The sequence below is a fragment of the Neofelis nebulosa genome, chromosome 15, assembly GCF_028018385.1.
Source record: "Neofelis nebulosa isolate mNeoNeb1 chromosome 15, mNeoNeb1.pri, whole genome shotgun sequence".
NCBI lineage: Eukaryota > Metazoa > Chordata > Mammalia > Carnivora > Felidae > Neofelis > Neofelis nebulosa.
The window spans coordinates 34,589,219-34,616,991 of NC_080796.1; the positions used below are offsets into that span (position 1 = coordinate 34,589,219).

The 27,773-nt window shown below is 40.4% G+C and overlaps 3 protein-coding genes across 11 annotated transcripts in view; 2 read left to right on the plus strand and 1 right to left on the minus strand.

Annotated features, from left to right (window-relative positions):
* Positions 1–5,980, minus strand: part of TOR1AIP1 (torsin 1A interacting protein 1) — a 44,962-nt gene extending 38,982 nt beyond the window's left edge. For 2 of the 4 annotated variants that reach the window (XM_058701305.1, XM_058701302.1), the window contains exons 1-2: positions 5,093–5,978; positions 3,140–3,217 (exon numbers count right to left, since the gene is read on the minus strand). In XM_058701305.1, the coding sequence (XP_058557288.1) occupies positions 3,140–3,217; positions 5,093–5,567 (553 nt within the window). In that variant the 5' untranslated portion in view covers positions 5,568–5,978. Of the gene's footprint in view, positions 1–3,139; positions 3,218–5,092 lie in introns of all 4 variants that reach the window. The other 2 variants (XM_058701304.1, XM_058701303.1) reach the window with 2 other exon arrangements.
* Positions 4,259–27,263, plus strand: LOC131496107 (torsin-1A-interacting protein 2). 5 transcript variants are annotated; one of them, XR_009254316.1, is made up of 2 exons: positions 4,259–4,507; positions 4,675–4,904. XR_009254316.1 is itself a non-coding variant. In XM_058701313.1 (2 exons), exon 2 carries the CDS (start codon positions 25,470–25,472, stop codon positions 25,863–25,865), a length of 396 nt encoding a protein of 131 aa, XP_058557296.1. In that variant the 5' UTR covers positions 4,262–4,507; positions 24,810–25,469; the 3' UTR covers positions 25,866–27,263. The 5 variants fall into 5 exon arrangements, 4 of the variants coding, with proteins under 4 accessions (XP_058557296.1, XP_058557295.1, XP_058557294.1 ...); XM_058701313.1 differs by lacking the exon at positions 4,675–4,904 and adding an exon at positions 24,810–27,263 and having other exon boundaries at positions 4,262–4,507; XM_058701312.1 differs by lacking the exons at positions 4,259–4,507; positions 4,675–4,904 and adding exons at positions 5,119–5,249; positions 24,810–27,263.
* Positions 10,514–27,773, plus strand: part of LOC131496106 (torsin-1A-interacting protein 2-like) — a 33,150-nt gene continuing 15,890 nt past the window's right edge. Inside the window, exon 1 of one of the 2 annotated variants that reach the window (XM_058701309.1) lies at positions 10,514–10,649. The gene's annotated coding sequence lies outside the window, so the exon portion shown is untranslated. The remainder of the gene's footprint in view (positions 10,650–27,773) is intronic. The other variant, XM_058701306.1, reaches the window with a different exon arrangement.

The following is a 27,773-nucleotide window of genomic DNA, read 5'->3' on the forward strand; positions in this document are numbered from 1 at the left end:
CCTCTCTTTCAAGAATAAACATTAAAATACATACATACATACATACATACATACATACATACATGGACTGAACTGAATGAACAACTCAATGACTATTTTAATGTGAAAACATTTCAATTCTGGAACTTCAAACAATAAGAGTTCAATCTGTATCCCTGTTCTAAACTAATCAGTATTTCTCATGGCTTAGAAAAACAGGAAGGCAGATGATGTAGTTGTCTTTAGTAGGTTGTTTTAGAAGGTGGCCCGTTGGCTTTGGTCTTTATTCTTAAGGGTATTTTTGGATAGATTTCTCTCAGTCCACACCAGTGGTCCTATATACAATTACAGCACTATTTTTCAACATGAAAGTTAAACAGAAAGTCTATAAGGGGAAAGGTCTACTTAAAGTAGTACTCCATCAAAGAGTGACTACTATTTACATAATTCCTCCGCTAGACACACATTATAAGCATTTGTTCAATAATTCCCTAAACTCTTTCCTTGAAGCATGCCAAGTGCTAGATGCAGGATGATTTTTTTTTAATTTTTTTTTTTTTAACGTTTACTTATTTTTGAGACAGAGAGAGACAGAGCATGAACAGGGGAGGGGCAGAGAGAGAGGCAGACACAGAATCTGAAACAGGTTCCAGGCTCTGAGCTGTCAGCACAGAGCCCGACGCGGGGCTTGAACTCACGGACCGTGAGATCATGACCTGAGCCGAAGTCGTATGCTTAAGCGACCAAGCCACCCAGGCGCCCCTGCAGGATGATTTTTAAAAGTACCACTGAATTCTTGGGGCACCTGGGTGGCTAAGTTGGTTGAACATCGACTCCTGATTTCAGCTCAGGTAATGATCTCACCATTCGTGAGCTAGAGCCCCACGTCTGGCTCCATGCTGTCAGCATGGAGCCTGCTTGGGATTCTCCTCCATCTCTGTCTGTCCTTCCCCTGTTCACTCTTTCCCTCAAAATAAACAAACTTTAAAAAAGCTCTTTTATAAATAAAGAAATAAAGAAATATACCACTGAATTCTTAATATCTCAAATCTCCCAAAGATGTAAATATCCTCATTTCTACTTATATGCACGCTACACTACTGATACATTCCAGGTAATTTATGCATAGGTTCCATCAATTTATCATCTATACTGAGAAATGTTTTTTCTTTTCCATTTCTAATTATAACATAAGCTTCTTGAGAAAAGGAAATGTTTAAGCAAAACTTTATGAACTTCACACCTCTTGTAAAGTACCATAAGGGGCAGGGAGCGGGAGGGACTCCTTGTATCTGTGTTTTACTGTGTACAAAATATGCATGCACTGTATCATTTCCTCAGTGGCCTTGCGGGTTAGGCAGGGGAAATGATAGGATAAAGGCCCGTGTCTCAAGGTGGGTGGGTAACACAAGCAAAGTCCAGTGAGCTTTGCACAACATTATGCAGCTGTGTACCTCGTTAGTGGTCCTTAAACATAGACCTAATGTGAACTCCAAAAGACTGTTCAAGGTATTTTATTATATAACGGTTTTATAATGGTCTATAGGCTTGTGTTCAACAGTCTTCATTCTATCAATTTACTTAAATTAACACCATAATTTTTATACGTTTACTCTAAATTTTAGAAAAGTTTGCTTCTCTAGGTGTAAGAGATAAGCAAATAAATATGCTATGATAAAATTTCAAGAATATGATTTTTCCACATGGCTGGGAAAATCTATAGCATTTATTACTCAAAGCATTTTTCTAAGATAGTTTATAATCTTAACCCAGTAACATAGGCAATTCAAGGAATTAAATATAAAGGGCGTGTTTACTTAGAACTAAACTTGAACTAGATGTACCTTATTCTAAATTGAGGACAGAATAGGTCAAATCATAAAGCATAATCTTGTTAGAAGCAATGGCTAAGGAAACAAGTCAAGATAGTTTTACTGTTGTGGGACTTTCTTAATATCAAAAACAGCAAACTGAAAATAAACGGAACTAAAAACCAAAGGAACTAAGCATTAGCAACTGAACTAAATCCATTTCCTTGCTTTCCAAAAGAGTTTTAACAGCTTTTAAAACTTAAGTAGACTGTCAACATAGCCTAAGTCTATGTTACATTGATAATAAAATGCAAATGTTTTTACACTTTAACATCTCTGAAATTGACGGGGGCAGGGTGCCTGGGTGGCTCAGTCCGTTAAACATCCGACTCTTGGTTTTGGCTCAGGTCATCATGTCACGATTCATTAGTTCGAGCCCCATATCAGGCTCTGTGCTGACAGTGTGAAGCCTGCTTGGGATTCTCTCACTCCCTCTCTCTCTGCCCCTCCCACATGCGCTCACTCTCTCTAAAAATAAATAAACTTAAAAAAAAAAAAAAGCCTTTAACATCTCTGAAATTGGGATGCATCATACAATCTACGGGATGTTACAGTTTAATTGGCAGCATTTCTTCCTTCTAGGTGGTACATAAAACGATGGTGAATCTTACAACTGATGACATTTTAGATTTGATGAAATATTGACCATATCATGCCATGATTTTACTATACAGATCACTCAATCCATTTTATTTTTAGTTTCTTATTTAAGTAGGCCCCATGCCCAATGTAGGGCTTCGACTCACCACCCTGAGATCGAGAGTCACACGCTTCACTGACTAAGCCAGCCAGGTGCCCCCACTTAATCCATTTTAAATGGAAGGTAGTGAGACATATTCACTCACACCACACTTAACGAATTTCACTGAGTGGCTAATTATTACATGGGAGAGTGACAAGGAGGTACTTGGAGAAAATGAAAGGGTTTTGAAGACAAATCTGGAGCCGATTTTGGCTGTCACATTATCATGTAAACATAGAGAAGGGTCTTAGCCTCTCTGAGCTTCAGTTTTCTCACCTATAAAATGGGCACATCTATCCTGCAGAGTTATGTGAATGAATTACCATATCCAAAGTGGCTCGTAATTAGTAGATACTCAAGTATCCATTCCATCTTTTCATGACATATACCTATATGGTTTAACTCAATAAACTATAGAGAAGATTCACTGTAATTCTGAATAAGTTATGATTTGGGACCCTTGATGAACTAGGCTATAGTGTGTACATTAAAAAAAAGAAATGAAAAAGATGGCTGGTAAGGCAAAAAATAAAATCACTCTTCTTACCTGGAATTTCTTGTGTTCTCTGGATAGTTTTCTTTGAGACTGTTTGGCTTAAAATAGTTTGTGAAGATGGTTCATCCTCTAAAGAACAGAAATGACAACTGTCAAAATTCAGAATATATGATCTGGTACAGATTATGCACCTTAACAGTAATATAAAAGCAAAAATGCACATAATTCATTTCTTTAGCAATGTGTAATTAAGCCTACCAAAACTTAGGAATTTGGGTCTAACTACTCTTGAGGCAATATAAAAACAAATTATTTACCTTTGATGCTTTACTATAAAAGTCTACTACTTTAGAAATTTAAAAGATGGGCTACAGTTTCAGAAATGATGTGGGAGAAAGCAGAGGAGTGAAAAACGTTTAGACCCTTATAGATTTTTTTTTTACTAAAATATGGGGCGCCTGGGTGGCGCAGTCGGTTAAGCGTCCGACTTCAGCCAGGTCACGATCTCGCGGTCCGTGAGTTCGAGCCCTGCGTCAGGCTCTGGGCTGATGGCTCGGAGCCTGGAGCCTGCATCCGATTCTGTGTCTCCCTCTCTCTCTGCCCCTCCCCCGTTCATGCTCTGTCTCTCTCTGTCCCAAAAATAAATTAAAAAAAAAAAAACAACGTTGAAAAAAAAATAAAAATAGAGGTAAATCCTTCATGTGTTAAAAAAGCTGATAAAACTGCACCAGGTTCTGTGGCAGAGTCCATATAATGTAACATTTATTGCCTACTTGTGCAAAGCATTCCTCAGATACTGAAGGAGGTGCAACCTAACGTCAATGATGGGATCTTTGTCTTCAGGTTTCTAACCTTTAAAGAAACACACACTAACCTATATATGAGCTAAACTGTCTTGAGTACCTACACCCAGTAGTAACTTACACACCTTTAACATAAAGTTTTCCACATCAACGCATCTCCAAACGTGTCAGCACTTCAGGTGTCAATAGGTATGTGCTGCCTATGACTGCTCTGAGCTGAAAATCCACCTCCTTTTCCTGGCCATCAATGGTTTACCGCTAATTATGTAATCCCATTGTGATTCAAACCCTCCGATTTTTACCTCATAGGTGCCTTACGTGGGGCTAAAACAAAACTTCACCTGTGACTCAGGATTAGAAGGGGAAGAGGGAGGTGGGTGGGAGAGGATGGCTTAACGGAGTTGATTTACCTGTGACTTACCTAAAACTATACGCTCACTTTGTCAACATCCTTTTGGCCCATTTAGATAAAAACTAAGAATCCTGTTTCGTCAAGCTACTTAACCAATGAGGTTACACTGAGGAACCTCAAGTGGCGAATTTTTGCAGAGATCACCACACGTAAGACAGAACGATCAGCTCAAAGTTCAGGATAATTGACTTAGCCCACCTCGGTGTAAGTACCTGGGAGGGGTCTCAATCAATTCATCAACTACTCTATCCCTTGAAACGCCCACTCCCCAAATTTCCCTTCCCTCTCCCCTGACCTGGGTAGCGTTGGAAAAAGAACTGGAAGGTTACATTAGAACCATAACTCTCAGCTAGGGACTTCTGGCGTTTCAGAGTTAAAGGAGGAAATGGAAGTGGCTTTGGTAGCAACATCCGCAGGACAGAGGAAACTGAAGTGAAACAGAGTCCCAAGTGCTTTGATGTCGCGCCTGCCACCTAACTCGTCCACTCTCCGTGACGGCCTGCAGATAAAGGCAATTCGGGACGCCCCTGCTCGACGCACAGGGATGCGCAGAGCTCCCGGATCAGGTCGCTCAGCACGACTGCCTACCCAACCCTCAGCCACCTGCGGTCGGGGCGGACCCCGCGTGGGGGCGCCCGTCTATCCGCGCCGCGGAGCCACTGGAGCCCCGGAGGGGATGAGCTGGGCGGGAGCTTACGCCCGCCCGACACGCGCACACACCGCTCGCGCCCGCGCGCCTGCGCTCGCTCCCCGGCTCGCGGCGGAGACTGTTACCTCCGTCGGTCTCACCTTCAGAGGAATGAGAGTCCCGTAACCCTCTCCTGGTCGTAACCGGAGACGGCTCTAGCAGAGGCTGCTGTGACTGCTGCTGCAGACGGGTAGTCCTTCGCGTCTTCATCTCCTCGGCTTCCTGGAGTCGCGGCTGCCTCCTCTGCCGAGAACGAAGGTAGTAGGCGCTTTCTCTCACTTCCTCTTTCTCAGAATCAGGCCGGAACTCTTCTAGCGGGACTCGTCTTCTCGCCGGGGACTTTTCCTTGGCTACCCGGGGCTCGAAGTCGCCGTACACTTCTGGCGGCTCTTCCGAGAACCTCACTTCCCGCCGGCCGGGGCGCGACGGCGAAGGAATTCCGTACGCAGGCGCGTCACTGCCGCCGCCATTTTGAGGGGCGAGCCGGCGCCTACCCTCCCGCAAGGGGGGCCGGGGTGTGACGTATAGCCCCCATCCTTCCCTCCCCGGCTCCTCCCGCCTCCCGTCGCCCGCCATAGTTGTTGACGTAGCTTGAGTCGATCGCGAAGGTGGATTTGGGGTCCCTAGATTCTCCTGCCGTGGGTGGCGACGACTTTTCGGGGTGTCGGGCGGTGCTCGCGGCGGTCAGGGAGGCAGTTGAGAGTCGCCGTGGCCTCCGCCTGCGTCGTCGCTGCTGTGCTGCAAACCCGCCTCTGGGCCCATGGTGTGTCCTGAGGGCTGTGGGAGAGGCAGTGCCTATGCTGGGTCAGCTGCTGCGGGTCACTCCCGCCTCCTGGCTGAAGGCACCAAAGAGGAGGAGAAGAGGGAGGACGACGTCGCTGTCCTTGGCCTTGGGGGAAGGTGGGAGGGGACGACGGAGAAGGGACAACTGGCTGGGCAAACTGCCTTTCCTGAGCCCAGCTGCTCGTGGCAACTGTTGCCCGCACGCAGGAGACGCCGGTCCTGGCCCCCTCTTCCGAGTTTCTGGGGGAAGGCCGAGCGAAAGTCGGGGGGGGGGGGTGGAGGTGGGGAGAAGTTTCAGTCCTCGCCCCCAGGCTGTTGCGCAGTTTTCCTGGAACCTTTTTGGTCGACGGCTACCTTAAACATGCCTTTCCAAACATTACTGGAGTGATGATATAAAGATCCTTTTGCAAGGGCTATCTTTTCTTGGAAATTTCTTAGTTTTTAAGCCCCTTGTGAAGGCAGCCAGTTTTAAATTTTGAGTCACCTGTTGAGAGTGCAAAGTCGTATCTGCAGGTATACGTTCGGGTAGATTTCCATTTGCAGAATGTATGCAGTCTTATTCCTGGCTTTCGTGTTAAAGCTGTATTCCAGCAGCACTGTTCAGAAACATTAGTGCTGTGTTATGGACGTTGAGAGATGAACAAATAACTTTGATGAAATAAGAGCGCTGTAATTTTAACTTATGGCCCATTCTTATTTCGATTCTGGGCATGACTTGATCTACTGACTTTGATTTTAGGGTTTCTTGCGTTTAGTTTATTGAATAAGAAAGCATGATAAAAGCTGTTTGTTTCAACTCTTCATATTTACAGATGTGGATAATCTGCAGTAACTAGCCAAATTTAGACATATAGAAAGTCAATAATTGAGAGAAAAGATTGTTCCCTCAAACATATACAGTTGTCTTGGAAGACTTTCTAGAACTTATTTTAGTGAGTAGGTTTAAGAAATTGTAATTTTGGAAACCAATTACTGAGTCATTCTGAAATTTTGGAAGATGTTTATTTCAAGTATTTTAAATCACCTTAGAATGTTTTTCAGTGACTCGTTTGCTTAAACTGGGCACAAATTTCAATTTAATGAAAGCCTCAGGTGTATTATATTTTCACTAATTGTCCATACATTTGGCTAGATAGTTACATGCTTTCGAGAGTCACCTAGGTTTTAGACTGTTAGGATCAGTAGTTTAGTTCTGTTTACAATATACAATATAGCCAAAGAAGCTGGAGGAACAGTATCAAAGGAGATGCTGCTTTTTTTTTTTTTTTTTTAACTTTTTAAGGGAAAATTAAAAGCGTATTCTCCTTTGTCCGCTTGGGATAAATGGTATTGTATGTGGAAAATTTGTGAGTCTTAATTCTTTTCCGATAAAATGCTGAAAAGTACTGATACTTGGTAATACCTGGCTTTTATTCACGATTTAAGTAACCCTTTCTCTGTAAGGTGCCTATTATAGTGCTCATTAACATATAATTGTAAAAATTCTTTCATGTAATTTTTAAAGGATATAAAACTTTAATAGTGTTAATATACAAAGTTCATATTATGAACATCAGTGCATATTAAGTACGTCTTTAAAACATGTACCAGTGTAGTCTCTACATAAATACTTTGGATACAAACTTTAAAACTTAGGTTTGGGGACATATTTAAAAACAAAGGACAAGAGGTTCTACATGTTGCTGAATAATCAGAAGATGAGAGGTTCTACCTGTTGAATAATCAGTATGGTGGTGTTTTGAAATTTTAAAATGCTTGTAAAAGCTTAGGAAAGAAACTAATGGCTTTCACTTTCCAAAGAAACAAATCATGAGAACATTAAGTAAAGTCAGAGGCATGGTAGCTTTAACATTAACACGTATATTTGCTTAGGGTTTTCCCTCTTTGGTCTAGATAATAATCCATAATCCTAGCCCTGGCATAGGCTAGGATTGTCTCCCACTCCTAGCAATCTTACAAATACCAACATTTATCACTAACTGTGAAGTGAGGCTAAACTCTTATGAAACCAGATATTCTGCTGTAGATGTTTTCCAAACTGTAAGAGTGGCCCCAAAAGACTTGACGTTAGAGGCAGTAGATTCATAGCCAGTAGTGGAAGGGGTTTGCTGGGTCACCATTACCAAGAGGGGGCATGAGCTCTGGTTGTTAAACAATTACTTTGGGAACGTGAAAGATGTGGAGGAATTCAGTGGCTGGAAAGAGAAGACAGGTTAGAGAAGAAATGATTATAACAAAGAATACACTCGGGCGCCTGGGTGGCGCAGTCGGTTAAGCGTCCGACTTCAGCCAGGTCACACGATCTCGCGGTCCGTGAGTTCGAGCCCCGCGTCAGGCTCTGGGCTGATGGCTCGGAGCCTGGAGCCTGTTTCCGATTCTGTGTCTCCCTCTCTCTCTGCCCCTCCCCCGTTCATGCTCTGTCTCTCTCTGTCCCAAAAATAAATAAAAAACTTTGAAAAAAAAAAGAATACACTCATTTAATTCATATATTTATCAAACATCTATTCTGTACCAACGTAAATGTTTGATAAATATATGAAAAATTAATGAGTGTATTCTTTAGCCTTAGGGTATTTGCCATATATGAGGGAAGATCTCTATTAAAAATTATAATTCAGATTAAATGGCATCAATTTGTATACCTAGCTGTTATGCCTGAGTCTAGAAATCTAGTGTTGTTGACGCTGGATTTCTAAAACAGCTCTTTTCTTTATTTTTTTAAGTTTATGGATTTATTTTGAGAGAGAGAAAGTGTGAGTTGGGAAGAGGCAGACAGGAAGAGAGCTATAATTCCAAGCAGGCTCTGCGCTGGCAGCTTGGAGCCCAATGCAGGCTCGAACCCATGAACCATGAGATCATGACCTGAACCCAATTGGACGCTTAAGTGACTGAGCTACCCGAGCACCCTTAAAGCAGCTATTTTAAAGTACACAGTTTATTTTAAAATAATGTAATTTTTGTATATGAAGGGTTTTTTTTTTTGTTTTTAGGGTAAGCAGAAATCTAGTTACTGAGAAAGCATTTATGAATTCATTGTGCATCATCACCTATCTGGTCAGATAGGGAAATAACTCTATTACCTTAGCAGAAAAGCAACACTGTTCCTTTTTTTTTTTTTTTTTAACATTTTATTTATTTTTGAAGAGAGATGGAGTATGAGCAGGGGAGGGGCAGAGAGAGAGGGAGACACAGAATCTGAAGCAGGCTCCAGGCTCTTGAGTTGTCAGCACAGAGCCCGACGAGGGGCTTGAACCCATGAACTGTGAGATCATGACCTGAGCCGAAGTCACTTAACCTACTGAGCCACCCAGGGGCCCCAACACTGTTCTTTTCTTTCTTTGTTTCTTTCTTTCTTTGTTTCTTTCTTTCTTTCTTTCTTTTTAATATTTTTTCATTTTTGAGACAGAGAGAGACAGAACATGAATGGAGGAGGGTCAGAGAGAGGGAGACACAGACACAGAATCCGAAGCAGACACCAGGCTCCAAGCTGTCAGCACAGAGCCCAACGCGGGGCTGGAACTCATGGACTGTGAGATCATGACCCGAGCTGAAGTCGGACACTTAACCGACTGAGCCACCCAGGCGCCCCTGTTCTTTTCTAATAAGGAAAAAATTAAAATATTAAAGCAAGTTCAAGAAATAGTAGCCAACTCCATTTATTTCCCATTCTCACAAGCAAATGGAAAGTATTTTAGACAGTTACTGCAAATGAAAATTTCTAGCTGGAAGTGTTAGACTGAAATTAAGTGAAGTTAAATTCAATGAAATGAGTAGGATATAGTAAATACTGTTCCACTTATTCTTTATTGATTTAGAAATTGCAGTCAATTATTAAACAGTATTTAGGAATCCTGTGACTTTTGCTGAAAGAGAATGATTGAGAGATGAAGGCACCAAAAATCACCACCACATAAAGAATCATTAATCGAATAAATATTTATCTTCTCCAACGTACTACACAATCCCTCTTCTAGGTACTGGGGATATGGTAGTGAAAGAGTAGACCAAAGTCAACCCTCCCTGCCTTGGAGTTTATATTCCACGGGGGTCAGATAAAAATCAAAGTAAAATAGTGTTTTGGTCAGAAGTGTTACAGAAAAAAAAAGAGGAAAGGGAAACTGAGCTTTAGGAGAGTAGGTTTCTTCTGTGTTGTTTTGAGTTAGTGTACGTCAGGTACAGGAGATTTAGACTTATTTGCCACTAACCAATCGTGTGTTCTTCGCTAAATTCCTTGCCACCTCTCAATCTGCACATTTATGGGATTGACCAAAATATTTATTTTTCATCATTTATTACTATAACTTAGCAGGTACCGTTAGGTACATTAGCATGTTTACGGACAAATGAGGTTTGTAAGTAGCCTTGTCCCCGTTTGACAGGAGCAGACTGAGGGTTAGATTAAGCAACTCGTTTGAGGACACTCACCTTGTAAAGGTAGAGGCCAAGTTCCAAGCCATGTCTAACTGGTACTGGGCATTATTGGGTAGTGTCCTCACAGTATTGGTTCCATGGGTTGTTCCGCGGTGTCTTGCAGAGATGCGCGCTTTCCTGTAGGATTGCAGGGATATGGTCCCAGGCGGTTCTGTTGTGCGCATTCGCCACGCCTCTCACCCTGGCATTGGCCAGCGGGTGGGGAGTGGAGAGAGGGGCGTGCAGACTGGGGAGGAGGAGGGGCGGGCCGACTACCAGTCCCAGCATTCCGTGCGTCCCTCCCCTCCCCACGAAGGTCTTCGTCACGTGGACTGGGACCGGGACGACGTTCTGATCCTCCACGTCCGAGGTGGGGTGCAGCCCGGCGTTGTGGGGCAAAAAGAACACCGAAGGGCTCTCCAGACGTTGACAGTCGACGATTTAAGACCCTGCTAGAATTTGTAAGTAAGTAAAATGTATATACAACTTTTACATGTGTTGATATTTGATCTGAAAGCTTCTTTAGAAAGATTTTTCCAAAACGATCCCTCCCCGCCCCCACCTCCCTACAGCAAAAACCTTAAACGGGGAAGGTTGGGGGCGTATTTTTTTTTTTTTTTTTTTGGAAGTAAAAGAAGAGAAGCAGAGTCTTGTAAACGTTAAACAGATTAAGGTGGGAATAAATGTTTGGGTTGGACTTTGAGACGAGAAGCAGAATTTCTATAAGGCTCAAAATGTAAACGGGATATCTGACTACCACTGAGGGTGGTGATTACTCCCTTTACCTGCGTGCTTAGCAGGATCTCATCCTACGTCATCTCAATCCTTATAAAGTAGTGCCACCTCCCTGCCCCACCTTTTTTTAGCCTTAATGGTGCTAAAAAGGGCCAAGGTTGAAGTTTAGTTAGACGCTACAATTACTCATTTGTTTATGTATTATGTACGTATTCTCAGTTGTATTTCATACCTTTTGAGAAAGTTTACTCTTTTCTTTCTTCAAGAAAGTGTATAGTACTCCCTAAAAAAGTGGGGCAGGGAGTGAGAGGAAAAAGAAGAAAGTGTGTAGTATTCTCTACTTTATCAGTAGTGCTTGTTAGACTTTATACACGGTTACAGGAATGAGTTATCTTAATCTGATTCTATATACCACTTTTAGTTTTACCGGTTTTTAGACTTTAGAACATTTTATTTTAGATCTGTATGAGAAATCTTTGTCTTTTTTTTTTTTTTTTTTTTTTAAGAATTAGGGCCATGGAATCTATCCATATTTACCAGTTTTATTTTTTAAGCACATGATTAGCATATAAATGGTCAGTGGAAAATCATTTAATGAGAAAAGGAATTTCATGGTAGAAAAACTAAAAATCTCAGGAGTCTGTATAGATTAGAATGGCTTGAAAATCTGACATTTGCTATGGAAACTTTTAAGTGAGCACCTCTTCTCAGTAATGTTTATTATGCTGAAGGCAGAGTCCACAACTTGATTACCAGTTTTGTTGCTGCTTTATCACATAACCACGAATGACTCATTTAAGCTCTATTTCATTTGTTTTTCTTACTAGCATAGAGATAATACAAGCCTGAGAGCTCCTATAACTCAAGAATACAGTAACTTACGAAGTTAGTTAATAATATTTGAGGATTATTGAGTATTTTAATAAGGTGTTGTGTCTTGTATATAATTTGTTTTTGCCTAAGAAGTTATTTTAAACTATACCATGGAAATCTACGTTTCTCTGAAATGCCTCTTGAATTTCCTAAGGGGAAGTTTGCTCAGAGACTCCTATCTGCTTCTGCTGTTACTCATTTCGCATTTAGAATTTTAATTGTGTTAAAATTTAATTAGTATTCTACATCTTATGACTACTATTGTGTCCTACAAGAGATAATTCCGTAGAGTGACTATACTTTATCACAAATTTTGTACAGCAAATCAAGCATTTTGTGAATAAAGAACAGTGTCCCCAACATTGGTTATAAGCATAGAATTTGGAGTGAGAGCTGTGTTTGAATTCCTGTTCTGTCACTGTGTGACTTGGGCAGGTTACTGTATTGCTCTGATCGCCTTTCCTTGTCTGCAAAGTTAGAGATTCATAGGGTTATTTGGAGTATTAAATGGGATAGTTTAAGGACCCAGCAGATGGGAAATTGGGCTGTTTTCCTCTTTACTAACACCATGATTTTGGTAATCAAAATAGGAAGAAAATCCACCTATAATTATAATACTTCAAAAGATTAAATTGTGGGGCACCTGGGTGGTTCAGTGGGTTAAGCATCTGTCCGGCTCAGGTCATGATCCCTGGTTCATGAGTTCAAGTCCCTCATGGGTCTCTGTTGACAGCTCAGAGCCTGGAGCCTGCTTCAGATTCTGTGTCTCCCTCTTTCTCTGCCTCTCCCCTGCTCACGGTCTGTCTCTCGAAAATGAATAAACATTAAAAATTTTTTTCAAAAGATCACACACACACACACACACACACACACACACACACACACACACCCCTCTCGTTTAGCCCTTGATCGTGGGCATGTGTAATGTGAATGTAATAACCTTTTTTGCAGAAAGTCAAATTTAAAAGATTGGTTAACTTCTGAGAGTTTTGTTTTAGTTCTGTAAATAAAGCTGTCTGGGTCTGCCTTTATTCTGATCTAGTGAAGAAACAGCATAATTTTCTTTTAACACAGTTTCCATTTGCTCTCCTCATTTCAAAAAATACAATCTCTAGGCCCCTGGGTGGCTCAGTTGATTAGGTGTCCAACTTCAGCTCAGGTCACAATCTCCTGATCCATGAATTCCAGCCCCACACCGGCTTCTGCGGTGATACCTCAGAGCCTGGAGCCTGCTACTTTGGATTCTCTGTCTCCTTCTCTTCCCCTGCCCTGCTCGCTTGTGGTGTGTGTGTGTGTGTGTGTGTGTGTGTGTGTGTCTCAAAAATAAATATTAAAATAATAAAAGTAATAAAAATCTCTAGTGACACTTTTATTTAATAGTTTTTGAGGGCTTCTTGTGTGCCCTCATTATGGCAAATGCTGATCGTTAACTCTTACAGTGCCTCTTTCTTCTAGGTAGTGTTACTCCTTTTTGTGGTTAAGAAAATGAAGGCATAGAAGAAGAGTTCAAGCCAGGTACTGGAGCAGTCGGTCAGGCCTAGGCAGTCTTACTTCAGAGGAGAGTGCTGCAAGGGGTTTATTTTTGCAGCTTCAGTGTGTGGATTTTAGGTCCTTTATGTAGGCAGGAATTGATCCTGGAGGCTGACCTACAATTTCTCTGTATATAAAAGTAACAGTATTTGTAACTACTGTGACCACATTAAAAACAGTTTTTATAGGAAAATGATGAAGAATAGGGAAATGTTGAGTGCCTGAACAGAAGAGGCATTCACCTATAGTTTTTTTTTTTTTCTCTTTCTTTTCCTTTTTTCACCTATAGTTTTATTAATTGTATCAATGAAAGTATGATTTATATACAAGATGAATTATTAACAGTAAACTTTTTTTATTAGAGATAAACATAGGGTTTATAGTGCCAGGAAACTATTCTTTAAAGCGGTGTTTCTCAGACTTTGTGGTGAAACATTAGAATGATCTGGTGAACCTCTTAAAACACAAACTCCTGCACCAGCCTCTCAGAGATTCTGGTTTAAGTAGGTCTGGGGTGGAGCATGCATTTCTAACGTGCTCCAACATGACACTGGTGATTTCCAGTTAATAAGTTTAGTAAGGAAACAAATACTAGTGGTGGCTGTCCAAATTGTTGGCTTGAAGTGAAACTGGTTTTTGAACACTGTTTTTTGATAAAAAGAACTAGGATTTTTGGAGACATAGTTGACTCCAGGGCTGGGACAGGGAGCCTGGAACATCTTGTAGTGCTTGAAATTCAGGAAATGATCAAAAAAGTTGAGGGTCCTGGTTGAAGGCACACAGGAGCCAACTTGAAGGAGCTCCTAGTGGCCAAAGTTGGAGCAACAAAATGAATGCAAAAACATTATATAAACCCAGATTGAGGATCATCAGACAGAATAAGTGACCATTACTTTTCAAAAAAGTGTCAAGGTCACAAAGACTAAAAGGTCACAAAAGACAAGAAACTATAAACTACAGATTGAGGAACTGTCTCAGTTTGGAGACGCAGGAGAACTAACAATTAAATGCAATATGAGATCCCAGGTTGTACCTGGAACAGAAAAACAACATTAATAGAGAAACTGGTGAAATTTGAACAGTCTGTAGTTTAGCTGATAAAAACCAATGATTCTTGGTTTTTATAATCGTACTTCAATTTTATAAGATATTGACTTTGGGAGAAACTAGATAAAGGATGTAAGAGAACTCTGCAATATTTTTGCAACTTTTCTGTAAGTTTAAAATTAGTTCAAGGGGTGCTTAGCTGTCTGTCAGTTGGTAGAGTGTACAACTGTTGATCTTGGAGTTGTGAGTTTGAGCCCCACATTGGATATAGAGATTATTTAAAAATAAAATCTTAAAAAATATATATCATTAGGGTGCCTGGCTGGCTCAGTCATTAGAGCATGTGACTCTTGGGGTTTTGAGTTCAGGCTCCATGTTGGGTGTAGAGATTACTTACACCTCTTTAAAAAAATAAAATGTATTCAAAATAAAAAGTTTAATACAAATGTGTTGACTTAGTGTAGATAGTAAAGGTGATTAGCGGAGTTGAGCTAAAACTGGGAATCCATTAGTGTACCCAAATATTAGCAAACTCTTTGATCCTTTGTGCTTTGCTTACTGCCTGTACTTAGTCCACCCAAATCTGAACTACAAGTCAGGGGAGTTGGGAGGGACTAAGAAGGGTAAAAAGGATAAGAAGGAAAGGAAGTGTCTTTACTCAGAAAATATGTATGATATTTGAACTGTTCCAGGCATTTAGTCCTTATTTAAGAAACAGTTACCTAAGGAAGTAATTGGAGTACTTCTTTTTCTTTCTTTAGTACTTTTTCAAATTCCCTTTCAAATATATGGAAGTACCAATTAATAGAAATACTGGGAAGTTGTGGGAAACTGTGAAAATAATACAAACATATTATGACAACAAATATGGTACAGAGGAGTGGGCAAGACTTAGAAAGCCTTAGAAATTTAGTTTGAAATACAGACAAATAGCTGGTATAAGCATAGAAATACTTAAGCTTGGCACTGAGTCTCACTATTGAATGACTCCTATTAACCTTAAAGGTTTGACTGCTGGTGTTTGAAATCGAAACTGTAACAGAATTTGAAGGATGGCTTTTGGTCCATTAGGGCAAGGTCAGTTGAAATGTACCAATAAATGTCTAAAGCAGTTGTTCCCCTTTAAGGTATGCTAGCAATCCATACATACACCTGTTTTATCTGTCAGTTCCTGGGGTGAGGGGAGAACACTCTGCAGCTGTTTTCTAACTCAGGATCGAATTTTTTTTTGTTCGGCCTGTGTGTTCTTCATAAGAGGGAACACTGAAGTAGCACTGAAATTGTCATCCATATGTCTTCTCTACTGATCTCAAGACTGCCAGATTATGGGGCGCCTGGGTGGCGCAGTCGGTTAAGCGTCCGACTTCAGCTCAGGTCACGATCTCGCGGTCCGTGAGTTCGAGCCCCGCATCAGGCTCTGGGCTGATGGCTCGGAGCCTGGAGCCTGCTTCCGATTCTGTGTCTCCCTCTCTCTCTCTGCCCGTCCCCCATTCATGCTCTGTCTCTCTCTGTCTCAAAAATAAATAAACATCAAAAAAAAAAAAAAAAAAAAAAAAAAAAAAAAGACTGCCAGATTAGAGCTAGTTCCTCACAAAACAATCTGAAGACTTAAGGAGCATTTATTTTCATAATAAACTTTTAACAGAATTATTTTAGATTATGTGAACTTAAAAAGAAGTTCCTTTTTATGCCCATACTCCTTAATCTCCTGTCATCTAAATTCTAAACTAGTTACAAAATATGAAACTTGAAAGATTTGAGTTTGTGTATGAAATGTATCAGAGATATTGTTTTCTATAAAAAGTAGACATTTTTGATTATTGGTTAGCCTTAGGATATAATATTCCATGGGAAAAAAATATTCAAAATAGGAATTCAGGGTTTAAAGCATTTACATTTTTTTTTTTTTTTAATATTTATTTTTGAGAGAGAGAGAGACATCCTGAGCATGAGTGGGGGAGGGGCAGAGAGCTAGGGAGACAGAGTCTGAAGTAGGCTCTAGACTCTGAGCTGTCAGCACAGAACCCGACACAGGGCCCAAACCCACGAACCTTGAGATCATACCCTGAGCCAAAGTCGGACACTTAACCGACTGGGCCACCCAGGTGCCCTTGTGCTTCTGTCTTTTGATTTTATGTATCATGTGGAGAGTTAGCTAAGGCTGTAGTCTGAGGGATAATGTTTTCCTGGAGAAGTCACCCCAATCCTGACTCAGTCTGAGACTTAGATTATCATATGATAAAAAGAATGAGACAATTCTTACCTGTCATAGGCAGATTTGAGCTTGCTTCCTAACATCTATTCAGGAAATAGTGAAGAATAAAATAGAATCAAAATATTTAATGAAGGTAATTAGTATGTATTAAGCTGCCATTATTAGTAGATATACATTTCAGTGGATTAAATAGAGTTGCATTGGGGCGCCTGGGTGGCTCATCGGTTGAGCGGCCGACTTCGGCTCAGGTCATGATCTCGCGGTCCGTGAGTTTGAGCCCCGCGTCAGGCTCTGTGCTGACAGCTCGGAGCCTGGAGCCTGTTTTGGATTCTGTGTCTCCTTCTCTCTCTGACCCTCCCCCATTCATGCTCTGTCTCTCTCTGTCCCAAAAATAAATAAACTTAAAAAAAATTAAAAAAAAATTAAATAGAGTTGCATTTTCATTTTTCAGTTAAAGTGCTGTTTTCTAAATTTTCTTCTAATAAAGTTTCAGGAAGAATTATAAATTTACTTTAGTTCTTACCAAAAAACCTGATTTGTGTTTTTCATTTGTATGACATTTATGCAGTGGAGAAACTCTTTAAACTTTGGCTTTTAAAACTGTTGTTGGTTAAAAGATTTGTCTGAAAACCTTGCTTTCTCTATGGGCCTTCGAGAATTTCCTAGGAACTCTACATGCAATCTTTTTATATCTATCTGAAGGCATTTAGCCTTTACCCAAAGTAGGTTTCCTTTCTGGATTCCCTGGACACGTAGAAGTCCTGTAAGATTTTCTCTATGTATCCACAGTACATGGCTTTGGGCCTAGTACATGGTTGTTTTCCTCAGGAACTTAAAAAATTACGTTTAATAATCAGAGTAATTAATGGTGGTTCTCAAGGTATTTTCAGTATTTCTACAAGCCTAATAGTAATCATATTTACTTTAAATCAGCTACTTTTAACTTAAGCTAATAATGGAATTGAGGAAGGAAACAAATCCAGAATATCTAAATCTTTCCAACTTGATGATAGAGGAATTTTGACTATTTATCTGTAATTTAAAATACTGAAAATTTCGGGGCGCCTGGGTGGCGCAGTCGGTTGGGCGTCCGACTTCAGCCGGGTCACGATCTCGCGGTCCGTGAGTTCGAGCCCCGCGTCGGGCTCTGGGCCGATGGCTCGGAGCCTGGAGCCTGTTTCCGATTCTGTGTCTCCCTCTCTCTCTGCCCCTCCCCCGTTCATGCTCTGTCTCTCTCTGTCCCAAAAATAAATAAAAAACGTTGAAAAAAAAAAAATTAAAATAAAATACTGAAAATTTCTTAACCAGGGCCAGTAACACTATCTTCTTTCTTTCTTAGAAGTTGATTGGCAGATTGACATTGGCAGATGTCTAATAAATTTTTTTAATGTTTATTTTTTTTTTTAATTTTTTTTTTTGAACGTTTTTTATTTATTTTTGGGACAGAGAGAGACAGAGCATGAACGGGGGAGGGGCAGAGAGAGAGGGAGACACAGAATCGGAAACAGGCTCCAGGCTCCGAGCCATCGGCCCAGAGCCTGACGCGGGGCTCGAACTCAACGGACCGCGAGATCGTGACCTGGCTGAAGTCGGACGCTTAACCGACTGCGCCACCCAGGCGCCCCATAATGTTTATTTTATTTTTGAGAGAGAGAGAGAGAGTGTGAGCAGGCAAGGGGCAAAAAGAGAGGGAGACAGAATCCGAAGCAGGCTCCAGGCGCTGAGCTGTCACCACAGAACCCAACGTAGGGCTTGAACTCCGGAACTGTGAGACCATGACCTGAGCTGAAATCAGACACTTAACCGACTGAGCCACCCAGAAGCCCCAGATGTCTAATTAATACAAATGAGAAAATGAAATTATTACAGGAATGCTGATTGTTTAGACATCCTTCCAAAATGAGATCTGAGGAAGGGTGTGCTAGGAATAAAAATTGCATTTGGTAGTAAAATGATTGGGAACCATTAACACGTAATGGTTTTGAACTACGTCAGATTCCTTTGGGAGTCTAAAAATACCTCTTTCTAGGAAAAAAACACATGTGTACATAAAACATTTTGTATGTAATTTCAGTGGATGCAGGACCCCCTAAACCTATCCTAGATCTTACTGTGTGAAAGTGGAAAATTGCGATAGGTGATTTTCTCCACCCCTACCTCAGTATATACACACTGTTGAAGAGCAGCAAACAGCTCATATATATGAAGAGGCTTCTTAAAGCTTAACTGTTCCTACTTCAAAAAGGCTGTGTCTTATAGTAGCTAGGAGTACAGGCTGTGGAACCAGTCTGCCTGGATTCAAATACTTATTTTTCTGCAGTGACCTGTGTGACCTTTGCAAGTTGCTCAACCTCTCTGTTTCCTTACCATAAAATTGATTATTCTAAGGATTACATGAGTTAATACACGTAAAATGCTCAGAACAGACAATGGCACTCGGCGTTAGTTATTGTTAGTAAGCATTATTATCTTACACAGAGGATTACTATTGAATACCTGGCCAAGTGAGGTTTTCTGGGCTACAACTTACTTAGAAGAAGGGTTCCTTTTTCTAATTTAGTACAAAAGCACCATATGAAATAATGTCCCTGCAAAACGATGCATGTGTTTATGGGAGTATGCCTAGGTAAACTTTCTTTTCCATATCAGTATTAGGTAGGTCTCATTTCTGTGAAGAGAGAGTTATTTACAATTTTATAAGAAAAACTAAGATCTGTATCCTTCTGTAAGGCTTTTTTTGGTCCTCAGTATATTAGCCACCCTCTGGGCAAAGTAACTGCTGCTGCTCTTCTGGTCCACAATGTGAAATTTTGGTTCTGCCTATTAATCTCTTTTTCTAGCCCATTAGTATTTCCACTCTAATCTTTTTAAAAATTATAACATTGAATAGAGATTCTGTAAGCAATTAGGTTTTATGATACAGTGAACCTTGTGCCTCCAAAGAGTTAAAAAAATATTTGTGACAATATTTGAAATATTCTGTATACCCTTCCCAATCCCATCCCCTTTTCTCTCCCATCAAAAGTAACAATTCTCCTTGTGTTTGTTGTTTTCTTTTTAGCTTTATTGAATATTTATTCCTAAATAATATATTGAAACTTGATGTAAATGAAAATGTGTAAGTTTGTGTGTGGGGGGGGGTTCTACTACTTTCAGTTTTTTTAGGTTAATATTCTTGAGTTTCATCTGTGTGTATATGTACGTAATACAGGCATACTTTGGAGACTAGTGAAGACTTTTTACCTACCACTGCAGTAAAGCATATATCTCAATAATGTAAGTCAAATCAGATTTTTGTTTCCAGCGCATATAAAAGTTATGTTTGTACCATAGTACGTTAATTATGCAATAGCATTATGTTTTCTTTAAGTGTACATACCTTTATTGCTAAAAAATGCTAACCATTATTTGAGCTTTTAGTGAGTCATAATCGTTTTGCTGGTGGAGGGTCTTACCTTTATTTTTTTAATATAATTGATTGTCAAATTGGCTTACATACAACACCTAGTGCTCATCCCAACAAGTGCCAGGAGAGTCTTACCTTGATGTTGATGGCTGCTGACTGATCAGGGTGGCGGTTACTGAAAATTGGGATGGCTATGGCAATTTCTTAAAAAACAACAGTGAGGTTTGATGCATCCATTGATTCTTCCTTTCATGAATGATTTCTTGGTAGCATGTGATGCTGTTTGGTAGCATGTTACCCACACTAGAACTTCTTTACAGCACTGTAGTGAATCCTCTTAAACTGGGCCACTGCTTTATCAGCAAAGTTTATGTAATATTCTATATCTTTTGTCATTTCAACAATCTTCACAGGAGTAGATTGCATCTCAAGAAACCATGTCTATGGATTGCTTTGCTCATCCATAAGAAGCAACTCCTTCATCCATTAAAGTTTTATTATGAAATTATAGCAGTTCACTCACATCTTCAGGCTTTACTCCTAATTCTAGTTCTCTTGATGTTTTCTACCACATCTACAGTTACTTCCTCCACTGAAGTTTTGAACTTCTCAGTCATCTGTGAGGATTGGGACCAACTTCCAGAATCCTGTTAATATTGATGTTTTGGCCTCTTCTCATCAATCAGGAATGTTGTTAATAGCATCTAAAATGGTGAATCATTTCCAGAAGGTTTTCATTTTACTTTGCCCAGATCCATCAGAGGAATCATTCTCTGTGGCAGCCATGGCCTTACAAAACATACTTTTGAAATAATAAGACTTGAAAAAAAAAAAAAGGAAATAATAAGACTTGAAAGTCTAAGTTACTCCTTGATTCATGGACTGCAGAATTGACATTGTGTTAGCAAGCATGAAAGTAACGTTAATCTCATTGTACATATTCCTCAGAGCCCTTGAGTGACCAGGTGCATCATTAATGACCAGTAATATTTTGAAAGAAATCTCTTTGAGCAGTAGGTCTCAACAGCGGGCTTAAAATATTCAGTAAGCCATGTTGTAAACAGATGTGCTGTCATCCAGACTTTGTTCCATTTATATAGCAAAGACAGAGTAGCTAGCATAATTCTTAAGGGCCCTAGGATTTTTGGAATGGGGGGAAAAGAAGCCTTTTGCTTCAACTTCAAGTTACCAGCTGCATTAGTCCCTAACAAGAGAGTCAGCCTGTCCTTTGAAGGTTTGAAGCCAGGCATTGATTTTTCCTCTCTAGCTGTGAAAGTCACAGATGGCATCTTCTTCCAATAGAAGGCTGTTTTAATCTACATTGCAAACCTGTTGTTAGCGTGGCCACCTTCATTAAGTAAGTTAGCTGGATCTTCGGGTTCACTTACTGCAGCACCTACACCAGCACCTGCTGCTTCACGTTGCACTTTGACCTTGCGGAGACGGCCTCTTGCCTTAAACCTCTTGAGCCAACCTCTGCTAGCTTCAGACTTTCCTCGTGCAGCTTCCTCACCTCTCTCAGCCTGCATAGAATTAGACAGTGAGGATTTTGCTCTACTGGGCTTTGGCCAGAGGGAACGTTGTGGCTGGTTTGATCTATCCAGACCCCTCAGACTGTCTCCGTATCAGCAGTAAGGCGGTTTCACTTTCTTAGCACTTGTGTGTTCACTGGAGCAGCATTTTTCATTTTCTTCCAGAACTTCCTTCACTTTCACAACTCTGCTGTTTGGTGCAAGAGGCCTGATTTTCAGCCTGTCTCAGCTTTCTATATGCCTTTCTCAGTAAGCTTACTCATTTCTAGCTTTTGATTTAAATGAGAGATGTGCAACTCTTCCTCTCACTTGAACATTTGGGGATCATTGTATGATTATTAATTGGCCTAATTTCAATATTGTTGTGTCTTAGGGAATAGGGAGGCCTGAGGAGAGGAAGAGAGATGGGGAAACAGCCAGTCAATGAAGCAGTCAGAACACATACAACATTTATTAAGTTCAGTGTCTTACATGGGTGTGGTTTCTGGCACCTCGAAACACTTACAGCGGTAACATAAAAGATCACTGATCATAGATCACTGTTACAAATATGATAATAATAATAATGAGAAAGTTTGAAATATTGTGAGGATTTCCAAAATGTGACAGACACGAAGTGAGCAGATGCTGTTGGAAAAATGATAGTGATAGACTTGCTTGATGCAGGGTTGCTGCAAACCTTCAATTTTTAAGAAATGCAGTATGTGAGAAGCACAGTAAAGGAAAGTGCAATAAAACAAAGATATACCTACCTCGATTTGTTTATCCATTTTACTGTTCATAGTCATTTTGGCTGTTTGGCTGTTACACGCAGTACTACCGTGAATATTTACATTCATGTTTTCAAATGCAGATGTGCAAATTTTCTGGGTTATATGCCTAAGAGTGGAATTACAGAGTTCTAGGAAATGCACACCTTCAGCCTTATTAGATAATGCCAAATTAATTCCAAAAGTGGTTGTACTAATTTATGCTCCTATTGTTAGAGTGTAAGGATTCAAGTTATTTGTATTTACCATTTATGTTTATTGGGCACATAAACACGAGTACTTCTCTGACACATAGTACTTTGTAGGTGGCTGTGCAGTTGTTCCATACAACCTTATTTACTTGGGTAAATAAAAAGCCAAAAAGCCCTATTCTCAGGGATTTTATGTTTCAGTACAGACAAATGGCTGAAATGTTTACTATATCAAAATGGAAACAACAAAGCAAGGAGAGGGGACGATATCTCGGCTGCTCTTGGATCTATATGGGGATTCGAGACTCAGGGGATGAAGTACAACTCCGAGGCCCTGGGCTTTATTTAGTGGTCAGCATAAACAGAGATACAGGTATGATGAGCTTGGTTGGGCCTGGTGCTTTCAAGCTGATAATGTCAGTGAAGCTGTGGGTGGGGGGTGGGAGTGGAGTTTGAGAATCTTGCCAGGAGCATTTCAGGAGGCCCTCTTCACCTATCAGTGGTAAGGCTTAGGAATGAGGGAAGAGGCTGGTGATAAGTAATCTTACTCTGAGCACTTAGTGCTTTGGGGTCCCTTTTTGACTCTTGGCCCATAGTGGTTTAGAGGATCAGGGGAGGGGCTGTCTTGTCTGAAACATGAGGAAAACTAGAGTTCTTGAATTCAGGAATACTTGGGTCTCTAGTGCTTTGTGGACTCTTGAAGTTGAGAAATGAAGGTTGGGGGAAGGGTGGGTTTATTTTGAGTACTTGGAGCTTTAGGTCTGGCTCTTGACGCTGCCAGTGGAGACATGGAGTCCTGGGGGAGGGGTGGTTTTACCGAGAGTGTGCAGTCCCCATTGTCAGACTTGTTGATTTTTGCCAGTCTGGTGGATGTGGAATACTGTCTTGTGCTTTCAATTGCATATTCCCGTTTCGTGCCAAAAATCCACAATTCCTTATCTTTTCAGTGTTAGACTTAGCCATATAACTTTACTAGTGACTTTTATGTTGAGCCCCACGATTGTGTGGCTTTATTCATTTGTTCCATGTACTAGACCTGCAAGGTTTCCCAATTCAATAACTGAAACTTAACTCTGGTGCTCTTGTCAGTGGACCCTCAGCTGTTCAGTGTTGTCACCATAAAGGTTAAGTCAGGATCCCTGCATCCCTTCTGTTGTTCACTTCGAATGAGGAGCTGAATTGGTAGCCCGCACCCATCCATTGTTACCTAACCTCAAAAAGTACATCAGTATATTTACTGACTTTCTCACCTCATCTGGGGCTCCCATCAGAATAGGAGCCCTGTATTGCAGCACTGTCAGAAACTCTTCAGTTACCTTTTAAACTTGCCATTTTAAAATCTGAGAATCACAGCTACCGTTGATAGTCTGTAAGGAAGATGCTTCGGCCAAACCACAACTAAGGCTTTCACTCCTCTGCTTTTCAGGCCAAATCTTTATATAGTCTTAGCACTCACACCTTTCCCTGTGTCCCTTAGTGCTCTCACAGGATCAAGCCTCAGAACTCACAAAACACTGCAGAAAAACAAGGTATATGTTGTACTCTGGCACATAGTACTTTCTAGGTGGCTATGCAGTTGTTCCATACATCCTAGTACCTGACCTTATTTATTTGTTGCATTCAGTGTCATGAAGGAGTATAAAAATGATGATAGTATCTATAAATTCCAACTTATTTTCTAAATATTTTCTAAGAATTGCTCAGGACTATTGCTCAAGACTATACCTGATTTGCCTTATTAAACATTATAATGTGCATAAACCTATAAAGATAGATGTGGGTAATAAGACCTGTTCCTCATGGTTTCTTTTTCAGCCTTCAAAAGGATTGCCTCCAACTTCCTATAGTTAGCTTTTAACGATATTTCCTGATGATTTTGTAAGCATTTTCCTGGATGGATTGAAGTCTGTTGTAGAAAGGCTGTCACCATTGTTAATGTTATCCCACACATTACAGGAATATCATATATGTCACCCATTTCACAGAAGAGATACACAAGAAATCTCAAAGTTTTACCAGATTAAACATGATTATACAGACTTTATTATTACTAAAATGCAAAAGGAGTTAGCAAAAAGAAATCTAGTCCTGAAAATACTAAGCTAATACAAATCTTAAATGAACCAAAACCCTTCCTAGTGCCCAAAATAAGCATAACTCCCAACAGATACACTGGTTTGAACCCATATAAAATTGTCATGGAGAAACCCACAAGACAATTCTCATCCACCTTGACTGGCTCAAATGATTTCCAAATGCATGTTTCTAATAATATTGTGAGCAACTCAAAGCCCATATGAGTCGTCTGAAGTTTTATCATTTACAGGTATGTGAAGCATTTCCAGACCCTCCAACCAACTCAACATCAGCTACTTCTCTGTGTCCTGATTAAGGTCCTCCCAAGAAAGACTTCATTGGATCCACGCTCAAGAGGACTCTACCAGGTTTTCCTGACCCCCTTCCATCACTGTAAAGTGCCAAGGTGTTAAGACTTGGGTACCTGTATTACAACAACAAGTGCCAGCGCCCACAAAAGACCCATTGGACCTGTCAGCTCCTCTGTTTCACCAAGCAGACGAAATAATTTACCAGCAAAGCAGAGTAAGCCAAGTGCCTCTGCATGATACCACCAGCTGATAACACACAAGGAGAAATAACTAATTTAGACTAGAGCCCCATCTTTTCTTGAGAAGCTGGGATTTCAAGGAACTATTCTGAGATCTGTGCTGCTAATAAGCGACTGACAACATTATAGACGAAATCGGTCCCTGGGTTCAGAGACTGAGTTGCAGTTGAGTGAAAAACAGACAACGAAATCTTGAAGAATTGCACGGAGGTGCAAGCCAAATTTAACTCTGGTTGCCAAGTATTTTCAGACTGAGACATTGCTAAACCAGACCTGTAATAGGACCTGGTTATTTGGGTATCTGTGTCATTGTTGCCTCTTACTGTTACATTGCTTTCTGTGTTGTTTTTCTAGGCCCAGATGTTCTCAGATAATTCACATTGTCCTGACTGTGGACAACAGTGGTTCCCTAGTTTAGAACTAGGCCATTGGTTGTACCAGACTGAACTTGTTGAAAATGAATGTTACCAAGTATTCTTAGACCGTATTAACAGAGCTGATTATTGCCCTGAGTGTTACCCTGATAACCCTGCTAATAGAAGTCTTGTTCTTCCTTGGTCTTTCCCACTTGAGTGGGCTCCCCAAAATCTTACCAGATGGACCTTTGAAAAAGCTTGCCACCCATTTCTTCTGGGTCCTCCACTGGTTAGAAAAAGGATCCATGACTCTAGAGTAGCTGGTTTTAACCCTGCATTGCAGTTAATCTTGACCAGAACAGATAAAACCTTGAACAAAAAACTTGGCCAAAACAAATAACTTCTTAAACATTCAAAATCATGGAGTTTTGTACTCGTAGCCCAAGGAAGATGGAAAAAAGACTCCTTTCTAAATATGATATAGACCGTCACTACCTTGGGGACCTGCTTATTAAATTGTTGGATCTGCTCCCATGGTCTACACATATTTTGTTCAGCATGAATTTAGTTAGTATTCCAGCCAGACCGTTCATCTAGAACCAGTCTAATCCATGTTCCCTATGTTTTGGAATTTGCTTACCCCTCCTAGAAAGCTCCACAGCCTTATTGTGGACGTATGACAGGGTAGTCCTGGAGGAGAGGCCCTATACTGTGTGTACCATAATGATACTTCTCGTGATAACTTTTGTGGGAAAGCATCCTTAATAGCTGGATTGTAGATTATTCCAGTAAAACAGCTAGATATTTTAATAAGAAACTACACTGTTCTAAATTCCATCTCTTATACATTAACCCGTGGTAACACTTACATAGATTATACAAAAACGTACAGAAATACCATTATCTATATTCACTTGGCTCTGCATAAGCAAAGACTATCCTGTCTTTGTGGTGACTGAACTTAGAATGTCTTCCCCTGGAAATGGAAAAGTACTTATACTATGATACGAGATAGATGATGAAAGGAGGTATCAAGCTTGACTCCATAGATACTATGAACAGTCTAAGGGAAGCATCTCTCTCAGAACTAAGAATGTTTTGCTGGACATTGACCACATTCTGGTCTTCACTTGTTTATGAGAATCATGGAACCACAGTATAGGAGAAACGTAGAAAAATCTGTTGAAAACATCTCAGAGGCCACTGAACAATTGTAAAATCCCTCTTGAGATACTAGATAATTTAGTGCTTGTGTAGCGGCTCAACAATGTTCATAAGGTCCCAGGCTCTTTCTGTTCTTCCCCCCTGGGATCCTTATGGAAGCTTTTTGTCCTTATAGTTGTTTCCCCAGTGAGTACAGTGTGGCTGTTGCTGTTACAGACATTTCATTCCCAATCAAAGGCTGGAAGTAGGACACAGAATGCTTTTTCCTTTCAAGTCTTTTTTATTTGGGAAAAAAATATTTCTCCAAAGTCCCTTGCAGATTTTCTTCTTAAATCTCATTAGAAGGTACTGGTTCACAAGAGAGCCTGAGAGGCCTGGCAAAGGGGAATGGGGTGAGCAATGCCTGGGTAGGATATATTGTGTCCCCTAATAAAATCAGGGCTCTTTTAGGAAGGGATAAGCAAGGAATGGCTGTTGGTATGCGACAAATGCCTACCACATGTTGTGCAACCTGAAGTTATTTGTTATTCTGTATAAAGGATGTACCCTGGAGATCTACCCTGTATCTGCCTTATGTCTATCAAAATGGAACTTCTCTCTTGTTACATTGCTGAATAAAGTGTGTGGACTGCTATATTGAGTGAAGACTAGTTAGTTTATCATTAACCCTTGGTTAATAACTCCCTTCACTATCCTAAAGCTCTTTCTAAAAAGTGAAGTTTTATTTAGAGGTATTGCTTTTGATCAATATTATTGTCGCCTAAATGTTTTCAAACACATACTGACAAACAGTCTACATATGTGCAATTTTAAGTATCGGCAAAATGTTTTAACCAAAGATGGTTTTAACTAATGTCTCCTTTAGTAGAAAAAAATGAAATGGATATGTACTGTTGATTTTCAGACTAATACCTAGATGAGCTTGTGAAGATACGCAGATTTCTTGATCTCACAGAAATTTTGATTCCTTAGGTTGCTCTTGGGGCCCAGGAATCTGCATTTATAAATAGTGCTGCAGGAGATTCTTATGCAGGTGCTGTATGGATACTTTGAGAATTACAGTGGCAGCACCTCTGTGGTGTTTAGTTATCTGGCTTTAAAAGGAAGGAAACTGAGTACTCACAATACTGCATGGTAGTGATAA

Excerpts from the sequence above, each read along its gene's own strand:
- LOC131496107 (XM_058701313.1), top strand. The coding sequence starts at position 25,470 with ATGTTCTCAGATAATTCACATTGTCCTGACTGTGGACAACAGTGGTTC.